Below are 21895 nucleotides of genomic sequence, written 5' to 3' on the forward strand. Positions count from 1 at the left end.
TCTTTTTGAGGTCAGTAAATGGGGGTACTGTCCATACACCCCCTGCCGGGGCCGTTTTGGGGATCAGTGAGAAAGCCCTCTGAACCCCCAAATATTCTGCAAATGCTGCTTGTTATTGTGATTCATCTTTGGGGCCTCCAGACATGAGCAGGGAATCTTCTCTCTGCCCCTCTGCCAGTCCTGGGGGGAATGGATGGGTAATCAGGATGACCACTGTCCCCCAGAGCAGGTCACTGTGTCCATAGAGCTCCTGTTTCGATCACCCCTCGAGTGCCCATAGTAGGTTTCTTGTGGATCCGAGGCCATGTGGTGGGAGAGCAGACCCCTGCCCCTCTCCTCCCAGGCCATTCAAAGCCAGGGCTTCCGATGTCTTCCGACAGGATCTGCAGGGGGTGCTGGAGAGTGAGCTGAGCGGGCATTTCAAGAAGACAGCCTTGGCACTGCTGGACCGCCCCAGCGAGTACGATGCCCGGCAGCTGCAGAAGGCCATGAAGGGTCTGGGCACGGATGAGGCAATGCTCATCGAGGTCCTGTGCACAAGAACCAATAAGGTTAGTTCCAGCCAAGCCCTCGGCCCCGGCCCCGAGGGAGCACCCACACACCCCTCGGAGATGGCAGCAGGAGGCAGAAGGGACACTGCACCCTTTGGGTGAGCAAGCATCTGGGCAGAAATGTGTCTGCTTGGCCCATGCGGGAGAGATGCCTCTTCAATCCTCTGGCTGTCAGTCTTGGGGTTACTGCCACTGGGTTGACATAATAGATGCTTCCAGAAAGGCTGTACCAAGGCAGCCTTTGTTTTTCTAAACAGATGCACAGTTTTTTTAAAAAAATATATATTTTATTGATTTTTTAGAGAGAGGAAGGGAGAGGGATAGAGAGTTAGAAACATCGATGAGAGAGAAACATCGATTCCGCTGCCTCCTGCACACTCCCCACCGGGGATGTGACCACAACCAAGGTACATGTCCTTGACCGGAATCAAACCTGGGACCCTTCAGTCTGCAGGCCAACGCTCTATCCACTGAGCCAAACCGGTTAAGGCCAGATGCACAGTTTTATATGCAGCAGGAAAGGCTCTGCTTCCCCCCTCCCAGCCCGACTTTGCAGGTCTCTGGAATGAATACTGCGATAAGCAGTCCAAGCATGTGTGGGCACCGCCCCGTGCATGGCTCTCACCTAGCAGGGAGCACAGAAAGGACCACACGGAGGCAGAGAGGTGGGTGGTGCAGGGGGACCCCAGGGCTGCCAGCCCCTCTCTGGAGGTTCCTGTGTCCTTCCATCTGCAGCCCTCTCCCCTGTCCCCTGGGCACATGCCACATTCCAGCAGCTGAAAAGAGCATTTGCTAAGGCCCCAGGGGAAGCCCATTCATTAGGTTCCAGAAGCCACAAGGGGAAAGAGGGTCTAAAATCATTATTTGGAGACACCCCTCCCTCTTCCACAACCACCCACCGCCGTAAACTGGGGAGGCCCAGCAAAAAATGGCAGAAAATCCCAACAGTCGTGAGGCCTCCGGGTAGGAACCAGGAGCAGTGGTTGGAGCAGGAAGCAACAGAGCTTGCCACTAAAAGGCCTTGCGTGCCCACGACCCTGAGCTGGCGGCTTCTGCTGGGCCTGGGCTGTCCAACTGAGTTGAGAAGCGCCACCATGCTCCAAGCCACAGCTGTAAAACCCTCTCCGGAGCTTGCCTGGACTTCCTCACTTCCCACGAGATAATAAAAAAACCTCCGTTTCTGGGAGTTTCCATTTAAAATTGTGCCTTAGAGGAGGGTTAGCAAAAGTCAGTGGCATCTGTTCAGCCCAACAGTCACACAGCTTTCCCTCCTCAATGGTCTCCCCGCTGCAGAAGCACCACAGTCCCCTTGAGCGTCCAAGATCAGGGCACTCAGCAGCCTGCCTTGGCCGGAGGTTACTTGGAGGAGGAGTTTTCTAATCCTATTTGACCATATGCTGTTCCCTCTCAGCCTAGTTCCTTACAGGTCCTGGTCTCAACAACAAGCAAAGCCCCTTATTGTCAATCAAGTAGGTCTGACAGTTAAAAGAAGAAAAGGAGAGAGAGAGAGAGAGAGAGAGAGAGAGAGAGAGCAGGCCCCGGGTTCAGGCAGATCCAGGTAGTGGGTGGGAAGGAGGGGAAACGTAAGGGAGCTGCTTACCAGTGGTTCTCAACCTTCTGGCCCTTTAAATACAGTTCCTCATGTTGTGACCCAACCATAAAATTATTTTCGTTGCTACTTCAGAACTGTAATGTTGCTACTGTTATGAATTGTAAATATCTGATATGCAGGGTGGTCTTAGGCGACCCCTGTGAAAGGGTCGTTCGACCGCCAAAGGGGTCGCGACCCACAGGTTGAGAACCGCTGGCTTAGACACAAGTGGGCCCCCTGCCCCCCATCTACCTCCCCTCCCACCCACAAAAGCACAGGAGCCAGGCTTCTCATTGCTATTGTCCGCCTACCCCACCCACCACCCATCACCGCATGCTGACTTTCATTTTAAACAGCCCGCAGGTGATACTGTGCAGAAATGCCTGGCACCCACTGCTGCTTCAAGTGTAAACTGAGGCAGCGCCTGAGTGGATCCCCTGGCACCAGCCATTGAAATATAAAGCAACTGTCCCAGGACACACCCTGTACACAAACGCATACTCTTGCACACAACAAATTGTCTACTGAATAAAGCCTTGTTTGAAGTAGGGGACAATCGGAAACAACTTAAATGTCCATCAACTGGAGGCTGGCCAAACAAACTGTGGTTTATCGCAGGAAGGAACCTTTTACGTCCATTTAGAAAACATTGGGTAACTGTATAAGCATAGCTGGATCTCCAAGGTATATTACTGAGCGAAAAAAATAACTTAAAGCACCATATGTTCAGTATTCCACTTTTAAAACACATCCACAAAACGATTCTATATATTTTCAGTAGCACATACACACACACACACACACACACACACACACACATCCTACCTAATAAAAGAGAAAAATGGTAATTGGCGTACGACGATACCCTTTTCATTGGCTAATCAGGGCTATATGCAAATTACCTGCCAACTAAGATTGGCAGTTAACTGACAACAAGATGGCGGTTAATTTGCATATGTAGACACAATGCAGGGAGGCGAAAGGGAAAGCAGGAAGAAGCCCCCTGCCACTGACAGTGATCGGAAACCCAGGGAGGAGCTAAGAGCTGGGGGGCAGGGCCAAGGCGGCCCTGGCCCTGCCCCCCAGCCATGATTGGAGAATCAGGCGCCTTTTCCGCCCTGGCCAGTGATAGCAGGAAGTAGGGGTGGAGCCAGCAATGGGAGCTGGGCACGGTCGAAGCTGGCAGTCCCGGGAGCTAGGGGTCCCTTGCCTGGGCCTAAAGCGAAGCCCACGATCGCGGGGCCGCTGCAGCTGTGGGTCCCCGCTGCCCGAGCCGGAAGCCTCAGCCAGAGGCATTAGGCCTGGGCAGGGGCGGAGCCTGCAACGCGGGGAGCTGGGGGTCCCCTGCCCAGGCCTGACACCTCTGCCAGAGGCCTCAGGCCTGGTCAAGGGGCCGATCCGGTGATTGGTGATTGGAGGGTGATGAGGGTCAACTCCTCTGGCCGAGGCATCAGGCCTGGGTGGGGGGCGGAGCCGGGGATTGGGGGGATATGATGGTCCCCTTGCCCAGGCCTGAAGCCTGGGTCAGAGGCGTCAGGCTTGGGCGGGGGGGTGGAGCAAGCAATCAGAGGGAGATGGGGGTCCCCCGCCCAGGCATGATTCCTGGGCCAGAGGCCTCAGGCCTGGGCGGGGGCCAGAGCCAGTGATCAGGGGGAGATGGGGGTCCCCTGTCCAAGCCTGACACCTCTGGTGGAGGCGTCAGGCCTGGGCAAGGGGCCGATCAGGCGATCGGAGGGTGATGGGGGTCGACACCTCTGGCCGAAGCATCAGGCCTGGGCTGGGGGCAGAACCAGTGATGTGGGGAAATGAGGGTCCCCTGCCCAGGCCTGACGCCTCTGTCAGAGGCGTCAGGCCTGGGCAAGGGGCCGATCCTGCGATTGGAGGGTGATGGGGGTCAACGCCTGAGGGCTCCCAGTATGTGAGAGGGGGCAGGCTGGGCTGAGGGACACTCCACACACACACACACACACACACACACACACACACACACACAGTGCACGAATTTCGTGCACCGGGCCCCTAGTATATATATGTTACAAAGGCAAAGAAAATTATTTGCAAAGATATGCACTGAAGTTCCAACGCTGGCTACCTGGGTGGGGTTGGAGGTGTGAAGTGTGGTGAGGAGGTAATGAAAGACACTAGCTTAGCTATACCCCTTTCTAGAGCTAAGAAGAATGTTCGTATACCTTACTCATGTGTCTGAAATGTTTGCACGGAAGGGGCCCCTCCATACCTCCCGGGATCTGCTCCAGGCCTAGGCCTTGACCCATAGGTTGGCCCTCTTTGGAAGCATCCTGTGTCCAGAGACCAGTCCCGGACTCTTCCCTCTGTGTGTGTCTCTGAATCTTATCCATTAACCCACCTCGGAGTATTGATTTTTTTAAATTATCTTTTCTAGGAAATCATCGCCATCAAAGAGGCCTACCAAAGGTGTAAGTAACCTTTCGTCTGATTTCAGATGAAGAATGTTCCTTTCAAAATGCCTGTGGGGAACTAAACCCTCTGCTTCTTCCTTCCTTTTTTCTTCTTCAAAAGTATTTGACAGGAGCCTTGAATCAGATGTCAAAGATGATACGAGTGGAAACCTAAAAAAAATTCTGGTGTCCCTGCTCCAGGTAAGAAGAGCCAAGAGGTCTCCTGAGCTTTATGAGGTTGGGAAACAGCCCTGGGCAACATGGTACCATGACGGGAAAAGGCCATGTATTCAGTAAACATCTCCTTCTTTTATTAAAAGTGCTCCCACGGATCATCAACCCAGGCTGTCAGATTAGCTATTGTGAAATTATTCAATTGGGAATTTCCCCACAATAATAGTTAGTCATTTGCAGCTTACAATCCCTTTTTGTTCATGAGTATCTCAGGTATTTTCAACGGGTCCACCGCAAGAACTTTTAAAACACGCAATATCTGACTATTCAGTCAGGGGCACTGACCTCTTCTCCCTTAGATTGTCAAATAAAAAAAATGACAACAGCCAACACAACCATAGCCATCTGGTGTAAATGAATCAAAATTATACCTTTTTTTTTTTTTTTTTGCCAAATCAGCAAAAAATACTAGTATATTTTTCGGAGTGCTGCAGTTTTAGTAATTAGCTTATGTGCCATGAGTGGAAGGTTGAAAGTTGCCGAGTTACCTCATTGAGCCTCACCACCTCCTTTTGTCAATGAGGAAGCTCAAGCTCAGAGAAGATGGGTAACCTGCCCGGGTTTACATAGAGTAAGACCCAGCCCAGGAACCAGAAGCAGACCATCTGACCCAAGCAGGGCCCTTTTCACAACACAACTCTGTCTCCCTGTAAGAACCCTGCAGGGAGCTTGGCCAGGAAAGTGGGGCTTTCAGAGTTGGCCCTGCAAGGACACAGCTCCCAGCCAGGCCTCCAGCCAGACAGCATCTATATCTCATTGACAAATCCATCTTACGAGTTCTGTGCATTTCCTCTGCTCATTCCTCTCCATGTGGATAGACGGACTGTGGTAGGAAGTATATACGGGTTCTCCTGCTGTATAACAAATCACCACAAACCTAGCAACTCAAAACAACACAGTCCTGTGATCTCCCCATTTTTACTGGTCAGGAATCCTGTTAAGGCCAGCAGAGTCCTTTGCTCAGGGTCTCTCCAGGCTGAGACCCTGGAGTCAGGCCAGGGCCACCATTTCATCTGAGGACCTGGATCCTCTTACTAGCTTACTGAAGCTTGGAAGGTTAGCAGGTTTCAGCTCCTTGTGGCTGTAGGACTGATGTCCCTGTTTTCTTGGTAGCTGCCAACCAGAGACCACTATCAGCTCCTTGAGGACATCTGCAGTCCCTGTCAAATGCCCCCATAGACAGTTCAAAGTTGTTTTCTCCCAGGCCTGTAGGAGCTCATCTCTCTGACTTCTTCCATCTCTGACCTTTTAAGAACTCACCTGATTGGCTCAGACCCACCAGAACAGTATCCCTTTTGATGATCTCAACTGATTAGGGATCTTAATCACATCTGCAAACATCCCCTTTGCCTTGTTAACACAGAATAATCGCAGGAGTGCTATCTCATTACACTCACACATCTCGCCCACAGTCGAGGGAAAGGGATTATGCAAGGGTGAGGGTCACTGGGGTCATCTTAGAATTCTCCGCCACAAAGGGCTTAGGTTAGACCAAGACCTTCCATAGCCAACCTTCAGGGTTTTCAGGAGTGGGACCCTAGGAGGCGAACTTCGATATTCTGACAGGAAGACTATTAACTTTCCAATAGACTGACCTTAGGGGACATTGTGAGGTTGCTTTCAGCCTGCTTAAGAGGTCAGTGGGTTTATGAGTGACCTGATTCCTACAAAAAAAAAAAAAAGAAGAGAAAAGAAAAAAAAGTGTTGTCCTAAAACTACTCTGTTTATCAGTTGTGCCCAAAAGATGGCAGCAACGAGCAGCGCTTCACCAGGCTGACTCTCCCAGGCCACCCCTCTGAAACCATCCCATTTTCCCCTTTTTGTTTTCTGTGCTCAGGCAGGAACGCAAGTTCATAACAATGTGTCGATTTTTCTAGGCTAATCGTGATGAAGGAGATGATGTGGACAAAGGTCTAGCTGGTCAGGATGCCAAAGAGCTGTATGATGTAAGTGGGCAGGCGTGCCAGTCTCGGCAACATCTTTCTGAAAATGTATTAGCCTTATTTCCAACAAACGTTTCTTTATTTCATGCACATGGGAGTTACTCAGGAAAAATGTATGATTTTTGAAATTTTTTTTATATTTACAGTCATCATGAACCTAAGGAATAAGTCCTATTCTTATACTCGGGGGTTAACCACCTCAGATCCATTTTGTAACCAGGTGGGAGGGGGGAGGGGGTGTAAATAATATAAACCATTAAGTGAAGTACACTCATGGGTTAGAAGCTTCAAGTGTTTAGTCAATCAATTTGGCTTCTATTCAAAGTATATTTTATCATTTCCTGTACGTGAGGCCTGGTCCCAACACTGCCTATTCAGTCTTTTTGCAAAGGCTTTTATGAAATGTTTGTGTTTGACTCCGGAGGCAGGGGAGGGCCGCTGGGGCACTGACGAACTTGCCTTCAATGAAGTCCTGGCCAAGAGGAGCTACAAGCAGCTACGGGCCACCTTTCAAGCCTATCAAATTGTGAGTGATCAAGCACCAGGGCAAGGAGTCACATTGAAACTGAGTCTTGCGTTATTTCTAAGAGAAGCCACAATCTGGAATATGGAACTGGGAGGTGGGGAGTTGTTTTACAACAGGGAGTTCTCAATCAGGGATCATTTTGCGCCCCCTCCCTCCCCGGGGATATTTGATAATGTCTGGAAACATTTGGGGTTGTTACACTGTGTGCTACTAGCATCTAGTGCAGGGGTGGGCAAACTTTTTGACTCGAGGGCCACAATGGGTTCTTAAACTGGACCGGAGGGCCGGAACAAAAGCATGGATGGAGTGTTTGTGTGAACGAATATAAATTCAAAGTAAACATCATTACATAAAAGGGTACGGTCTTTTTTTTTTTTAGTTTTATTCATTTCAAACGGGTCGGATCCGGCCCGCGGGCCGTAGTTTGCCCACGGCTGAGTGGGTCAAGGCCAGGACAGTCCCCTACAACAAAGAATAGTCCAGCTCCAGAGGCCATGCCAAGCCCGGGAAACGCTGCTTTATAAGGGAGGCTAGGAAAGCAGAGAAGTGTCAAGTTCAGGAGCAAAGCCCGAGAATCAGAGCGCACAGGTTCAGGTCCTGGATCTACCGCTGGCAGGGGACCTACCCTCTCCGTCCTCATTTGTAAAGCAGGAGCCAGGATCCTCGCCAGTACACCTTCAGGGGGTTAACTCGTGACTAAATAAGACAAACATAAAAGGCTCAGGACGGCACCTGGCAAGCAGTAAGCATACAGGCGTTCGCTGTCATTATCATTCTAATTTAAGTGCTTACCACCCCCAAGATGGATGTGATACCCCTCAGAGGTACACTCCTGAAGAGATGTGTAGAAATTATTTTTATACAATTAATTTTTCAATCTAATGAAAAGTTTAAGCCAACAAAGTGAAGTAGCTATCTTAGGCACTTAATGGTGAGTCTTTCCCCAAACAGCGGTCTTTAATGGCAAGAAGCCTCTTGGGGAGTATCGGAAGTTCGCTGGTCTCCTATTTTATATTGGTGGAGTGCTGTTAACTATTCAAAGCACTTCTGTGCCCTGTATCTCATTTCAATTTCACAACCATAACGTAACTATAATGTAAGCTGGGCAGCCATTGCTGCCCGTGACCGCTGGACAAGGAAAGGCTGCTGTGAGTCAGGAGCCATCTGTAACTGATCAGGACCACACAGCAAGTCGGTAGCAGAAAGTGGACGAGAACTCCAAGATTCCCCAGCCCGAGCTCCCACCTCGGCTGGAGCTGGCTGCTCCTCACTCGAAATAGTGTTTCCTGTGTGCTGCCAGCAGATGAAAAGACAATAACGCTTCGGAATTTTATCATCACCGTATATAAGCCCTGAAGGCCCTCTGCTTTCAAATCGTGCCCAGAGACATGATCAAAGGCAGCTGACCCCACACTCCCGGGCCTCTATGCCTGGAGCTGTGCAGACTGAGCTGAAAACCTTCTCTGTGGCCTCGACCTTCTTCCCACATGACTGGGGCCGTGGATAGAGGCTCTGGGATGGCTGTCATTGCCAGTGACTATAAAGGCACATACATGCAAGCGCACGTGCGTGTGTGTGTGTGTGTGTGTGTGTGTGTGTGTGTGTGTGTAAACTACTAAGTACCTGAGTAAGGCTATTCTCTACCAATATTAATCCTGAAACAACAGCACCAAACCTACTTGAGAACTTGTTAAAAATAAGAGTTCTCAGTCCCCACCCTTGACCTACTAAGTCAGATTCTCTGGGGTCGGAGACTTATGGTCTGTATTTTAGCCCGTTAATTGCTGTAGCCAAAGCCATTTTATAGGGTTCTGCTGTGGGCTCACTGTCAATTTGGAGGAATTGGTTTACATCCCTATTTTTCTAAAACTCTCCCTACCTGGTTAACTAGAAGCCTTTGAGGCTGGTCTGGAATTCACCCTCGCAATGTGTTTTTATACTAAGATCAGGCAACCTGGTTCTGTCCAAAGAGCCCCCTAAGAATTAAATGTTTCTGGAAATGAAAAGCTGGCCATTGAAAAGGAGAGTCACAGTTGCTTGGGCCCATCAATTGATTTTCATTTGTGTTCCATGGAGCCCCTGGAGGTGCCTTAGTAGCTACCAGGAGGGGTTTGGGACAGGAGGTACATAGGGAAGAGGGAGCAATGCCTTCTCATTGTATTGTGTGAATAGCGCCCCCTGGAGTTGTGCTAAGAAGAGACCCCGAGTGGGCAGACCCTGGCATTATTGCCCAGGACTGGCAAAGGAACCCATCCCCTGCCTCCCAGAACGGCTCTGCTTTTCTGCTTTTATCTGTTGTGTAGGCTAAGCTTCTACAGCAAATGGAAAAGCACTGCCTGGCCCAGTATGAACAATAGAAACAGAAAGTGTTTTCATGCGAGGATTTGTTTAGTGAACACAGACCTGCATGAATACAATGTCCTCTTGAAACGCAATCTCAGTCTACAGAACAAGAACCCTATCCGTGGGAAAGTGATACCAGTCCCTCCCGAAATACCAGCTCCCACATCAACCCCCTAAAGGCTGGGGACAGCTAAGGAAAGGAGGGGACCGGAAGCCGCCAACAGGGTCTGCTTCCAGTCCTTTACACACACCAGACCCCTCGGTGTGCGGACCACGGAGGCCAGGCAACGGGGCGTCATTAAATCTGGGCCCTCCTCCCCCCACATCCATGGTGCTTGCATCACAAAGAATATTTCGTTGGCCTGTGTTTTCAGAATAAACTCCACAGACTCCACTGGCGTGTCCTCGGGGCCCCCATTATTTATAGAATCACAATTGTGTCATATCCTCTGAAGATAATTTCTAGGAAAGATGTTTCAGTATTTCAGATGCTTAGACATGTTTCCCAAACCCAACAAAAAGCCCTCCTTTCTCTATATTGGCCTGCCCTGAACAGCCTAGCCGATAGTTGGTTAAGCACAGTCACACTTTACTCTGAACTTCAGCTTCTGTAAATATTTGGAAAGAAACCTAACATGTAATGCTGTGCAGAGCGATATGCGAGCTGGTGGTGAATATAGGACCATTTGGAATCACCCCAGAATGAAGGAAAGTGGCATTTTGATGTGGTCCGCCCACCCCCCCTTCTAGCCCCTGCAGCCCCACTCTATCAGAAACATTAGACCAAGTTCTTCCCAGGAATTTCACAGCCGCTACTTATTTCACCCAAACTGTAGGAGACTGAGTCCCCAGTCCCAGGACAAAGGAGATGAGGAAGGTGTGGGTCAGATGATTACAACCACAGCCTTCTAGAAATTAGAATTTCTAATTCCTAGAAAATTAGAAATGGAATTTAAAAAAACACATAGGAAACTCAGTACTACGTATAAACAAACATAAAGGATTATTGATACTGTACATGTTCATTATTCTTCCAACCCCTGATTTTGCAGAGGAGGAAATTGGGGCTCAGGGTGTGGTCCTGACTGGGCTCAAATCCGTTAGGGGTCACATCTGGACTAACTCCTCAGCCACGAGAGCTCCACTCAAATGGGGGCAACCACCTTCAGCCCCGCAAACCGCGAGGCCAGACAGGAGTTCCTTAAGGCCGCGTCACCAGATCTGGGAGAGCTTAGTGCTTTCTGTGGAGGAAGGGCCCCAAGTGCATCCAAAGCAAAACCTGAACTAACGGTTGGACTTTGTCTCTCCAGCTCATCGGTAAAGACATCGAAGAGGCCATTGAAGCCGAGACGTCGGGAGATCTGCAGAAGGCCTACTTGACCCTCGGTAAAGCGGAGCCAGGCGGGTCCCTGACTCAGGCTGGGCTGCCTGGAGACAGGCTCGGGGACGGAGCTTTGGGCGCAGGAAGCTTTCGTAGGAAGGTTTGGGAACAACATCTCCAGGCAGCACTGGGCAAGGCAGGGAATGAAGGTGATACAGTGTGAACAGGGGCTTTGCTGGTCCCCAAGGAGCCCTGAAGCTGGAAGGTCCAAAGTGGAGGCAAGGGGGCCCGCACATCAAGCAGCCGGCTGGTGGCAGCCCAGGAGCACTTGCAAGCTTAGGTGAGGCTGCTCCCTCCTTGAAGGACAATTCCTTGGAAGGGACTCAGCTGTGAGCAGCCAGCAGGCAACACTTGGACTGAGTGCCTTTGTCCTGAAGAGGTCATCTGGGAACACACCAAGGCATTCACAACAGTCCCACTAAGGCTGCAGGTCCCTGAGAGCATCTGTCAACAGCCTGGGACCATTGTTCAGTCTCAGGGAACGGTATGCAGTTCATACGACACACACTCCAAAGCATCCAGGTTCTGGATTCACGAACAGGTTGCTGCACATGCCTGATGGCTCGAGGGTGTCCTTTTCCATTTGGTTCCCTTCAACACTGGGGATGAATGAGGTCCTTTAAGAAAGAGTTGGGAGGGAGACCAGATCTTGACCGTGCCAAGCAGGCACCAGAACCTTCTCTCCAGGGGTAGCCCAGAGGCAGGAAATAGCAGAGAGAGATGGGCATGGGCTGTCTGGCAGGCTCCTTTTTCCTTTTTGCAAGCCCTGGAATGAAGGCATTGTCCATTGTCCACACTCCTGTGGCAAGGAGTCCAGGGCACCATCCCAAATGGCACACGAAATGGAGAGGTGTTTCCCCAGAAGAGGAAGAACCAAGAAAGCAGCCCTGGAAGTTAAAAAATGTGCTCCAACTGCCAGGCCTTCTCTCCTCTTTCTTTCTTTTCTTTTCTTTCTCCCCGCCGGCTTCCCCCGCCACTATTTTTTTAAATGTCAGCAATTGATTTTTAAAAAATCCATCCTCATTTTGCATTCAAATGAGCATGATTTCTATTGTGATGTACAGAGGCCTGAAAGCCCTGACCTCTACTGAATGTACATGGCCGACTGTCCTTAGGACTCAAAGAATGCGCGTCTTACGTAAGTGGACAGACTTACTCAGAGCCCAGCTAAGAGGCTCTAAACCCTTCCTGTGCTTACAGTGCAGAGAATCAGGAAAACACCAGTTTAGTCAAAAGAGTAAGATTAATCTTCATGAATATTAATTATTGATGAATAAAACCCTTATTAATATTAATGGTAATAAAATCATTCAATTCTTTAACACTTGCTTAGCACCTGCCTGGGCCAGGGGTCCTGCCAGGTGTGGGGATCGGTGGTAAATAGGTCCACATTCTGCTCTTAAGAAGCTTACAGTTTATGGCAGATGCACACAAATCAACCGAGTAGGCGACAGCAATGACAAACAAACACAGCCCAAGCGAGGCAGGTCAGAGGCGGGAGAGGCTCAGGCCCTGTAGTTGGGAGCATGAAACCAGGACATAGGTGTCCTCCATTGTAGCCAGCATAAAAGCGGCTGGGAAAGACCTGGAGAAGAAACCACACAGATAGTAGACAGACATGACTTCATGACTACATTTTCTAGACAGTCCTCTCATCCCATACTCCCACCCATCTCATACAGATGCCGGTTTATGGCTAAAGTCAAGGAGGAGGGGCTGTGAGACCAAATGACTCCCCTGATGGTGTGAAAATCCATTTTTCTGGGCCCACTGCAGGTTACCCACTTAGACCCTCCAGCAACGGAGCCTGGAAGCTACACTTTGACAGGATCCCCGAGGGCCTCGCTTATGCTGCCTGGAGTGTGAGAACACCTGCTCTGACATAAGAAGGAGCAGGAGGCAGCCTTGGGGTGGAGCGGCTGCCCGGGCTTTCACTTGTTATTCACATCGCTTTCCTAGCAAGCCCCATCCAAACTTCTGAGGGATCTGTGCCACCGCTAAGGATGGAGGTTGTTACCAAGCATAGATTATCTACAGAAGAAAAGCTGAGAATGTTCTCCCCAAAATATCAGGAAGACGGAATGCCAAGGGAAAAGACACCAGTGTAGAGCATGTGGACATTAGGTAGACAGACATGTCACCATCAGTTAGTACCACACAGTTGACGGTCTTCAGGAAGAGACTGTGAGGGCACTAGCTCAGAATGTCTGGGGATCGCAGAGTCCCAAACATGCTACTCCCCAGAGCTACAGGTTCCCCTCACAACAACCACCGCCAACCCAGTAGCTTTTAGATTGTTCTCAGGCTAAAGAGGACAGACAACTGGGTCTGGGTTTTTCTTGTCCATCAACACTGATGGCTGACACATGTCCTACAAAAGTAGAAGACAGACCCCCAACTTGGACTTTGCTTCCCTAATCCCGTTCCTCTCTCTTCCTCGTAAGCATCCAACACATGGGCAATGACCTAGAAAACGAGAGTTTCCATTAAGGATATCTGAAGGCTGTGCAGTACAGGCGTATGCTGAAGTTATTACTTGTTATCAATCACTAACATAAAAAACATGACGTGTTCCAGGTAAATGTCAACAACCTAAAGAGGAAATGGCTCATTTCCCCCAAAGTGTTAGTCAATAGGGGCCCATAGGAGCCTGGGAGGAGGGGAGAAAAGAATGACTGATTCCCAGAGGTGCATCCTATCTCCTACTTGGTGAGTCAAACCCATGCCTCATTAATGTGTGGATCAGATCAAAGCCGGCGGGCAGGGAGAGGGCCAGAAGAGAGCAACTAGCAGCATCCTAGGAAGGTGACCCGTAGGCAAGATCGAACATTTCATCAAGCCCACATCCCAGACCGCAAACTAAGAGGAGAGTGGAGAACTTGGAAAAGACCCAGAGATGAGACTCACAGAACAAACCCAGGGAAGAAAAACAAAGGGAAGGAAGGTTGTTTAGCACAGGAAAGTCGGCTGCAGGCCAACCGAGGGAATCTCCAACATCATGAAGTTGTGTTATAGCAAGGTTGCCGGTCCATCTGTTTCCTCTCCGGACCCAACTCCAATGTCAGAGATTTCACTGAGATGGGAAGCTATTGCTGCTGGTGAGAAGCATGAACTTTGTAGCAAGAGCCTGAGCATGCCAAGCGTCTTTGGGGATCAGGAGGGTTCTTATTTGTCGGAAGGGGTTTTGACTGGGTTCTGGTTGAAGCATCCAGGTGCCCTGACCTGGGGAATCTTCCAGATCCCATGATATAACAGAAGGGAGTTCGCTCCTTTCTAACACCTGCTCCATAATCCAGTTGCCTCCAAGGGTGGGAGGTGACACTCTGGGCCATCTCTGTTCCTTCCATGTTATTCAACCAAATGTGACTGCCTCATGTTCTCTTTTCCCTCACCCGCCAGTGAGGTGTGCCCGCGACCAGGAGGGCTATTTTGCTGAGCGTCTGTACAAGGCCATGAAGGGTGTGGGGACCGATGAGGAGACACTAATTCACATCTTTGTGACCAGGGCTGAGGTAAGACACACTTGACTCCAAAGTAGCAGGCTGCAACTTCTCTTTTTGCCATCATGTCATCAACAAATCATTTTTACTAAGGGCCTATTTACAGAAAAAGTAAAACAAAGACGTCCTCTGTGTTCTGGGCTCTGAAAGATCTCGTGCTATGCCTCAACCTGTCTCTTTTTGTAAACATACAATACGGACAGCCGCTTCTATTTTTGTCATCTGTGGCTCCAGAAAACTCGCGTGGTGTGCAAAGGGGACCTGGAGGAGCCCTGGGCAGTGCAGCTAGGCTTGGTCCCATTTCGTGGAAGGCAAAACTGAGACACTGAAAGGTTAGCCATGGCCTAGGTCACCCAGCAGTACAAACAATGAGCAAACGATTTCCTAACTCCTGAGCTAGGCCTTCATTTAATGAGCAGAAGCCCGATTTTGCACAAGAAACACATCAGTACAAGACAATATTTCTCAACCTTTTTTAAATTATCAATCGCCCCACTAAGGAGTCTTTTTGGACCCATTTTTTTCCTAATTGCTCCTCTTCCCCCCCGTCAAGAAATGTCAACACCACAAATACACTGTATACTTATTTATGTTCCATTTATAGGTACTTTTACATTAAAAAAAATTGAATTTTTTTGTCCCGTAAGAACCACTTTTTGCCCTGGTAGGAACGATATTGTACCCCTTGAGAATGCATGGCAAGAAAGGGACAGAGAAAGCGACAGGGGATGAGTAGCCCAAAGCTTGGGAGCAGCTGTCAGGATTCATAGCAAATGCTTTGGAATATAGAGCCACACACAGAAGAAATGACAAAATTATGGAAACGCATTTCAGCTGCAGTAGGAGAAGCCTTGGAGAATGAAGTAACCGAGCACTTGAAAACCACAGGCATCTTCCCTCAAGAAATTGTTAAATGGAGGGGGAAGGATACCAACCCAAATTCTGGCCACAGCTTTTGACAAATAATACTTAACATCTAACCCTGTTGTTTTTAAGTATAGCTTAGCAACAAGACTGTTCTTTCGTTTTTAGTTCTATTCCTGGAATTTCTCCTCCCCCTCTTTCTCCTCCTCCTTCTCCCCTATTCATAGTTTTCCTTCTCTCTTAAAGTCCATGCTTCTCTCTCCTCCCTCTTCCCCTTCTTCTGTCTCTCTGCCCCTCTCCAGCAGTCCTCATTCTCTCCTCCGTGGCTCCAAATCTCTCCCTTTCCCTTACCTCTCCAGGTCTCTGTCTTCTCCATCTCTCTGTCTCTTAGCAACTCAACCCCCCCAACCAAAGTCTTGAGGCACTCAAAGGGGCAGGCAGGTAGAGAGCAGGGGAAGGGATTCTACGAGACCCCAGGGGAACAATGGGTCCGGAGGGCTCCTCAGGGTTCCATGTCCACTCCAACACGGGCTATGGAGTGTTCATTCCAAGATGCTCGGCCATCTCAGCACTGACCATGTCCTGGGTCATCTCCACATGTGGACCATTCCCTCAGAATGATTCAGGCCCTTGCCTGGCTGGTGCTGTGCAATGATTGAGCATCGACCTATGAACCAGGAGGTCACGGTTCAATTCCCAGTCAAGCACATGCTGGGTTCCAGGCCCAGTTCCCAGTAGGGGCCTGCAGGAGGCAGCCGGTCAATGATTCTCTCTCATCATTGATGTTTCTATCTCTCTCTCTTTCCTCTCTGAAACCAATATAAATATATATCTCTAAAAAGAATGCTTCAGGCCCAGCCAGATATATATAGTTAGCCAGAACCACTAACCCCCCAAAGCATTATGGTACACGAACAGAGCCACAGTGTGCCCTCACCCCCCCTTTCCTGCCCCCCCCCCCAGCCAAGCAGTGCACAAGCCAAGGGAGCACGGAGATAGACACCACCTGCCTGCTCCAGGATCTCTGCTGCTCAGCACCCACTTCAAACAATTCTCACTCACCCCCCTTCTCCTCTTGTTCAGCTCTCTAGTTGGGGCAGGAGTCAAAAGAATCATAACTTGAGTGATGTTTGTAGGTCTGTCTAGAAAGCAAAATAGAGTTTAAATTAAAAAGTTAAGGGGGGGAAAAGGCAACAAAACTGCTTAAAGACAGTGCTGTGCTTCTTTTATGAGGCTCACTATGTTCCATCTGGAATTATGTCTTTTCTACGACAAGTGTTCTCTCCCTTCCTAGGCTGTAAGTCTTTAGAGCAGAACAATCTTTTAATTTGTTTTTCTTGAGTCCTCTCCCCACTTTTACCACCTAGGTTTTCAAGCTTCCAATGAATTAGATTCAAAATAAGTCCTACAAGTGGATTTGAGTTTTGGTGACTGGCACCAATGCCCTTGCTGATCAGGGTACAAAAGAAAAAGAGGCTTCATGTCAAATCTCTGCCTTTTGCCCAGTGCTGCTACCTAAGAATGAGTTATTTTTAAATAACTGTAAAAATTTCAAAAGAAAAGTAAAATTTTGCAACATATAAAAATCATATGAAATTCAAGCTGTTAGTGTCCATGAAGTTTTACTGGAATATACACACATAGACACCTCTGCAATCTTTGGGGAGCTGAACTCAGTTTTCCCTTTCTCATCCACAAATAGGACGAATAATAGCCCCCACTTCTGAAGGTTGCTTTGAGGCATAAATGAGCAAAGGAGAATAACATGCTTAGCAGAGTGCTGCTGCATTTATGGTGAGCACGCTATAAATGCCGTCTCCATTGCTCTTGTCTTCTCTCCTACAGGTTGACCTTCAGGGGATAAAAGCTAAGTTCCAAGAGAAGTATCAGAAGTCCCTCTCTGACATGGTTCGCTCGGACACCTCTGGGGACTTCCGGAAACTGCTGGTAGCCCTCTTGCACTGAGCCAAGCCAGAGCGGTAGGAGCACAGGGAGGAACCATCTTTGTCAAGAGCCTGTTCCAAACAAGATTTGCAAATATGACTCCAGCATGAAAAGCCTTCAAGAATCCTGGTTTACTTTCTTGGCAGCTTCAGCAGTGCAGCCAGACCAGGCTGTTTAAGTCAAAGACAGCAGCCTCGAGATGCTTGAGCAGGTCACCCTTGAACACTAGCTTAGCAAGGGTCTTGGCTGCCTCTTAACTTTCCTTTAGCATGGTAACTGAATGCTTTATACACACAAGTGAAATCAGCAGGTGATGAAAATAACTCTCCATTTGTAGTGGTAAAAAATTTAGAAGAATATATATCGCACAGGGGTATGTGTGTTCTGGGTAAAGACTGAATGATTAAGGTATAGGAAAGACAAAATTAACCAATTCATTAATTTTCCTTCTGTGTGTTCAATTTCAAAGCCTCAATGTTAATTAAAGTTGTGAATTATGCTTCCATCAGCTGCTTTTACTGAGACTGGGTTGATTAATTTTGGCTCTTGTCCTAGAAATATGTGCCTCGTGAAACTCAAACGTATTTGGGGAAATGCAAACAGTTTTATTTATTACTAATCACCAAGGATAGTCATCAAGGCCAGCAGCAAAGAAACAATTGACTTGCCTATGAGAAATATAACTAGAGGTAAAATCTACTAATCTGTTACCTGGTTTAAATGGGTTTTCTTGCTTCTGTAGACATTTGAGCCACTTGAGTCTTCCATCTGATCTTCAAATACAATTAGGCTGGGCACAGTGCCAATAGAATCAAGGTCAATGAGCTAATGCTTAAATGGATTGGTTCCGCACCAATAGCATCTCTGTTCCAAGATGTTTGTCTCACGTGGCTACATGTTGCTAGACACAGAGGGGCCTGTCAAGAGAACATGGACACTTTGACCCAACAATTATAGTTATCATTCATTGGATAAGTAATTGTGTCTGGCACTGCTAAGTAGCATACTTTCATATGTAATCTTCTTAATAGTCCCATGAGGTTAATATTACTACTATTTATCAGTTGAGGAAACTGAGACATTAAATAACCTGGCTAAATTCATTTGCAAGTGATAGAGTTGGGGTTTTAATTCAGGGCTGGTTGAGTTCAGAAATTATACAACTAACTGCCTTTCTTGGAAAAATAACACAAGGTAATGGGTCTGTATTCATTCACCTGTTTAATTCCCTACTACCTTCCAATCACTATGCTGGGCTCTGGGGATACAAAGATAAGTAAGTAGAACACTGGCCATGCCTTGGGCAGTTCATTCCCCAGTCAGTAATAGAGACAGATGCCTCCGATATTCAGCAGAATGCTGTAAGTACATGAATACAGGCATGTAAAGCTCTCTACCCATGAGCAGAAGAGGGGACAGGCAGCTCTGCCTGGCGTAACTTGGGAACATTTCAAAGGGATACACTTGTGTTGGGTTTTGAAGAAAGTATAGAAGGTCTCCAGAGAAACAGAGAAAGAAGGGCTTGGGCAGAGGCTCAGAAGCATCAAGGAACTCAATTGTTCAGGAGGCAATGATATCCTTTCTCCTGAGGGATGGATATGGCGAAAGGAAGGAAAGGGGTGGGGAGGCAACAGTGCAGCTGCCAGAGTTTTCTTGAATCCCATTAGCCATGGTTTTGCCTGCCAAGTGTGGGGCTGGGCCTTGGGGCAATGGCGCCGTTTAAGTGAGGAACACTGGGCTTTGGGAAATCACTCTGGGTGCGTAATCAACAACATACAGCAGATAGTCCAAACACTCAGTATAGGAATACATGTCATGGTGTGTCTTTCTAGTGGCTATACCACGGTGATTAGCAAATTAAGAAGTTATGTTCACATTCATGTTCTCAATATAATGAGCAATGTGTCTCTGCCCTGCAGATGGAGTCTGGCTTCTCCAACAGCAAGACACCAATGCACAGGATTCCTCCAGGCTACAAACAAACTGTCTCACACCACATTACAGCCAATAAAAATGCTTCAGATAAGCTCCCAGAATCTAGATAAGCCAAGAAATGAGGGTGCCATAAAACTAGATGTGGTATTCAGCTCTCTGTATCAACAAGCGAGAGCTGCCATGTTCAATTTAGAGAGATCAGAGAGAAGTCCAGGCTGCTGCATGTTTATGCCACTGCAATTTCTTGCGTGACCAGGCCATAGGGTGCAGACCAGAATGTGGGAGACACAGGATCAGGAGAAAGAAAAGAAGTGGCCAGGGAGAATATTTCAAAATAAACTTCTATTTATTTTTTTTTGGTCTTATTTCTGTAAATTTTAGACTTATAGAAAAGTTGTAATGAGAGTTTCCCATATACCCTACTCCCAGTTTCCCTAACATTAATATGGTACATTTGTCATGACTTATGAACTAATGATAGATTATAACTGAGTAAAGCCCACACTTTATTTGCATTTCCCTAGTTGTTACTTAATGTTGTTTTTCTGTCCCAGGTTCCCATGAGAATATCACATTACATTTAGTTGTAATGTCTCTTTAGGCTCCTCTGGACTGTACCACTTTGATAGACTTTCCTTTGATTTTGTTGACCTGGGCAAGTTTTCTGTGGACTGTCCTTTAGGCTGGATCTGTATGATGTTTTCTCATGGTTAGACTGGGGCTATGGGTTTTGGGGAGGAAGATCACAGAGGTGAAGTGCCATTCCCATCATATCAAGGGGACATGCTGTTAACATGATGTTGATCACCTGGCTCAGGCAGTGTTGGTCAGGTACCTCCACTGTACTCATTAAAAGGAAGTCACTGTGTACTGCCCACACTTCAGAGTTAGGGCGTTATGGTCCACTTCTGTGAGTGGAGAATTTTACATAAATTATTTTGGATTCTTCTGTATAGGAGGTTTGCCTGTTCTTCCTTTATTCATCTACTCTATAATTTATTTATATCAGTATAGATTTTGTACTTTGGATTTAATCCAATACTATATTATTTACTTTGTTGCTCAAATTGTTCCAGCTTTGTCTATTGGTAGCTCTTACAGTTGGCTCCTATGCCCCTTCGATAGACCCCTTCACTTGGCTTTTGTGTATTTCTTTAATTTTTGACACTACAAGATGTTCCAGGTCCATCTTGCATATTCTCTTCCCAAGTCCTACAATCTGCCATTTGTCCACAGTGCCCTGGTTCCTTTTATTGGATAACTAGAGGCCCGATGCGTGAAAATTCATGCACCGGAGGGGGGGTCCCTCAGCCCGGCCTGCCCCCTCTCACAGTCCGGGAACCCTCAGGGGCAGGAGGCAACCCGGCGATCAGGGGAAGGCAACCCCCCATCACACCTCTGCTGCTGCCACTGCCAGCAGTGCAAGTCTTGGTCAGCCCTGGTTACCTGAGCCTCAGGCAGCCCTGGGTGGCTGGGCAGCCGCCATCTGAGGCTTGCCTGCGCCTCAGGCCGGCCCTGGGTGGCTGGGGGGCTGAGGGGACTGGGGAACTCCAGAGGTAGGCATGCAGAGTGGCCAGGCCTGCCACTCCGGTAGGGCTGAGGGGACTTGGCACCGCCATCTTTGTAGCTGTGGGCGTGGCAGTCAATTAGCATATTCTCTCCTTATTGGCTGTGGGCACCACCATCTTTGTGATGGCGTGAGGGTCAATTAGCATATTCCCTCTTTATTACATAGGATGGTATTAGAAACCAAGATCTGGATACTGGGTGTGCTCATGGCTACTGGAGTGTCATAGCTTCTAGGCCAGCTGTGGGCAAACTACGGCCCGTGGGCCGGCTCCGGCCCGTTTGAAATGAATAAAACTGAAAAAAAAAAAAAGACCATACCCTTTTATGTAATGATGTTTACTTTGAATTTATATTAGTTCACACAAACACTCCATCCATGCTTTTGTTCCGGCCCTCCGGTCCAGTTTAAGAACCCATTGTGGCCCTCGAGTCAAAAAGTTTGCCTGCCCCTGTTCTAGGCCCACTTAGTGGACAGAACTAGGAAATATAGGTGTATATACTAAGACATGTATCAAATGTCTATATTTGTACATATATTTAGACAGATGACATAGATATAGGTGTAGATGTAGGTAGAGATGTAAGTACAGATACAGACATAGATCCATTTGAATCTATATTAAATTAGACCTGAGTTCATATGAGGTCTTCCAGTTTCATCCAGTACCACCTGATTCATGCTAGAAGGAGGTTTTGACTTCTTGAAATGGCACAAACAAGATAGTAGAAAGAAAGCTCCTAGCAAAAGGAGCCATGCAAACCACACAGTGCCCTGTATGTGCCACTGATTACATTTCCATTTTGAATGGCAGATTTAGTCCTCGGTCTGGGGAGAAGGGGAAGGCCATGGTTGAGTGGTTCTCAGACCTCCACTACCTAGTACCCAAGGAATTGTCCTTAGGTTTCGAAGAGAATGCTCCATGACTTCTTTGTGACTAAACCAGAAATACTGATGTCTTCAGTTCCTAAGATAACCAACTTTCAGAGAGCTCAAAATATGGTTAGCCAAGACTCATACCATGTAAGGGAAGAGAAAACCAAGACCACCTCAGTGTCAGAATCAAGACAGTGGGTTTTCATGTCAGTCTCTTCCTGTT

The 21895-nt window shown here is 48.0% G+C and overlaps 1 protein-coding gene across 2 annotated transcripts in view; it reads left to right on the forward strand.

Annotated features, from left to right (window-relative positions):
* ANXA13 (annexin A13) overlaps positions 1-17802 on the forward strand; it is a 42268-nt gene extending 24466 nt beyond the window's left edge. For both annotated transcript variants that reach the window (XM_059672776.1, XM_059672775.1), the window contains 8 exons: positions 381-551; positions 4544-4577; positions 4681-4760; positions 6671-6739; positions 7161-7262; positions 10916-10991; positions 14386-14498; positions 17196-17802. In XM_059672776.1, coding sequence (XP_059528759.1) covers positions 381-551; positions 4544-4577; positions 4681-4760; positions 6671-6739; positions 7161-7262; positions 10916-10991; positions 14386-14498; positions 17196-17315 — 765 coding nt within the window. In that variant the 3' untranslated portion in view covers positions 17316-17802. The remainder of the gene's footprint in view (positions 1-380; positions 552-4543; positions 4578-4680; positions 4761-6670; positions 6740-7160; positions 7263-10915; positions 10992-14385; positions 14499-17195) is intronic.
* Positions 17803-21895: the final 4093 nt, after the last annotated feature.

The sequence above is a fragment of the Myotis daubentonii genome, chromosome 17 (assembly GCF_963259705.1).
Source record: "Myotis daubentonii chromosome 17, mMyoDau2.1, whole genome shotgun sequence".
NCBI lineage: Eukaryota > Metazoa > Chordata > Mammalia > Chiroptera > Vespertilionidae > Myotis > Myotis daubentonii.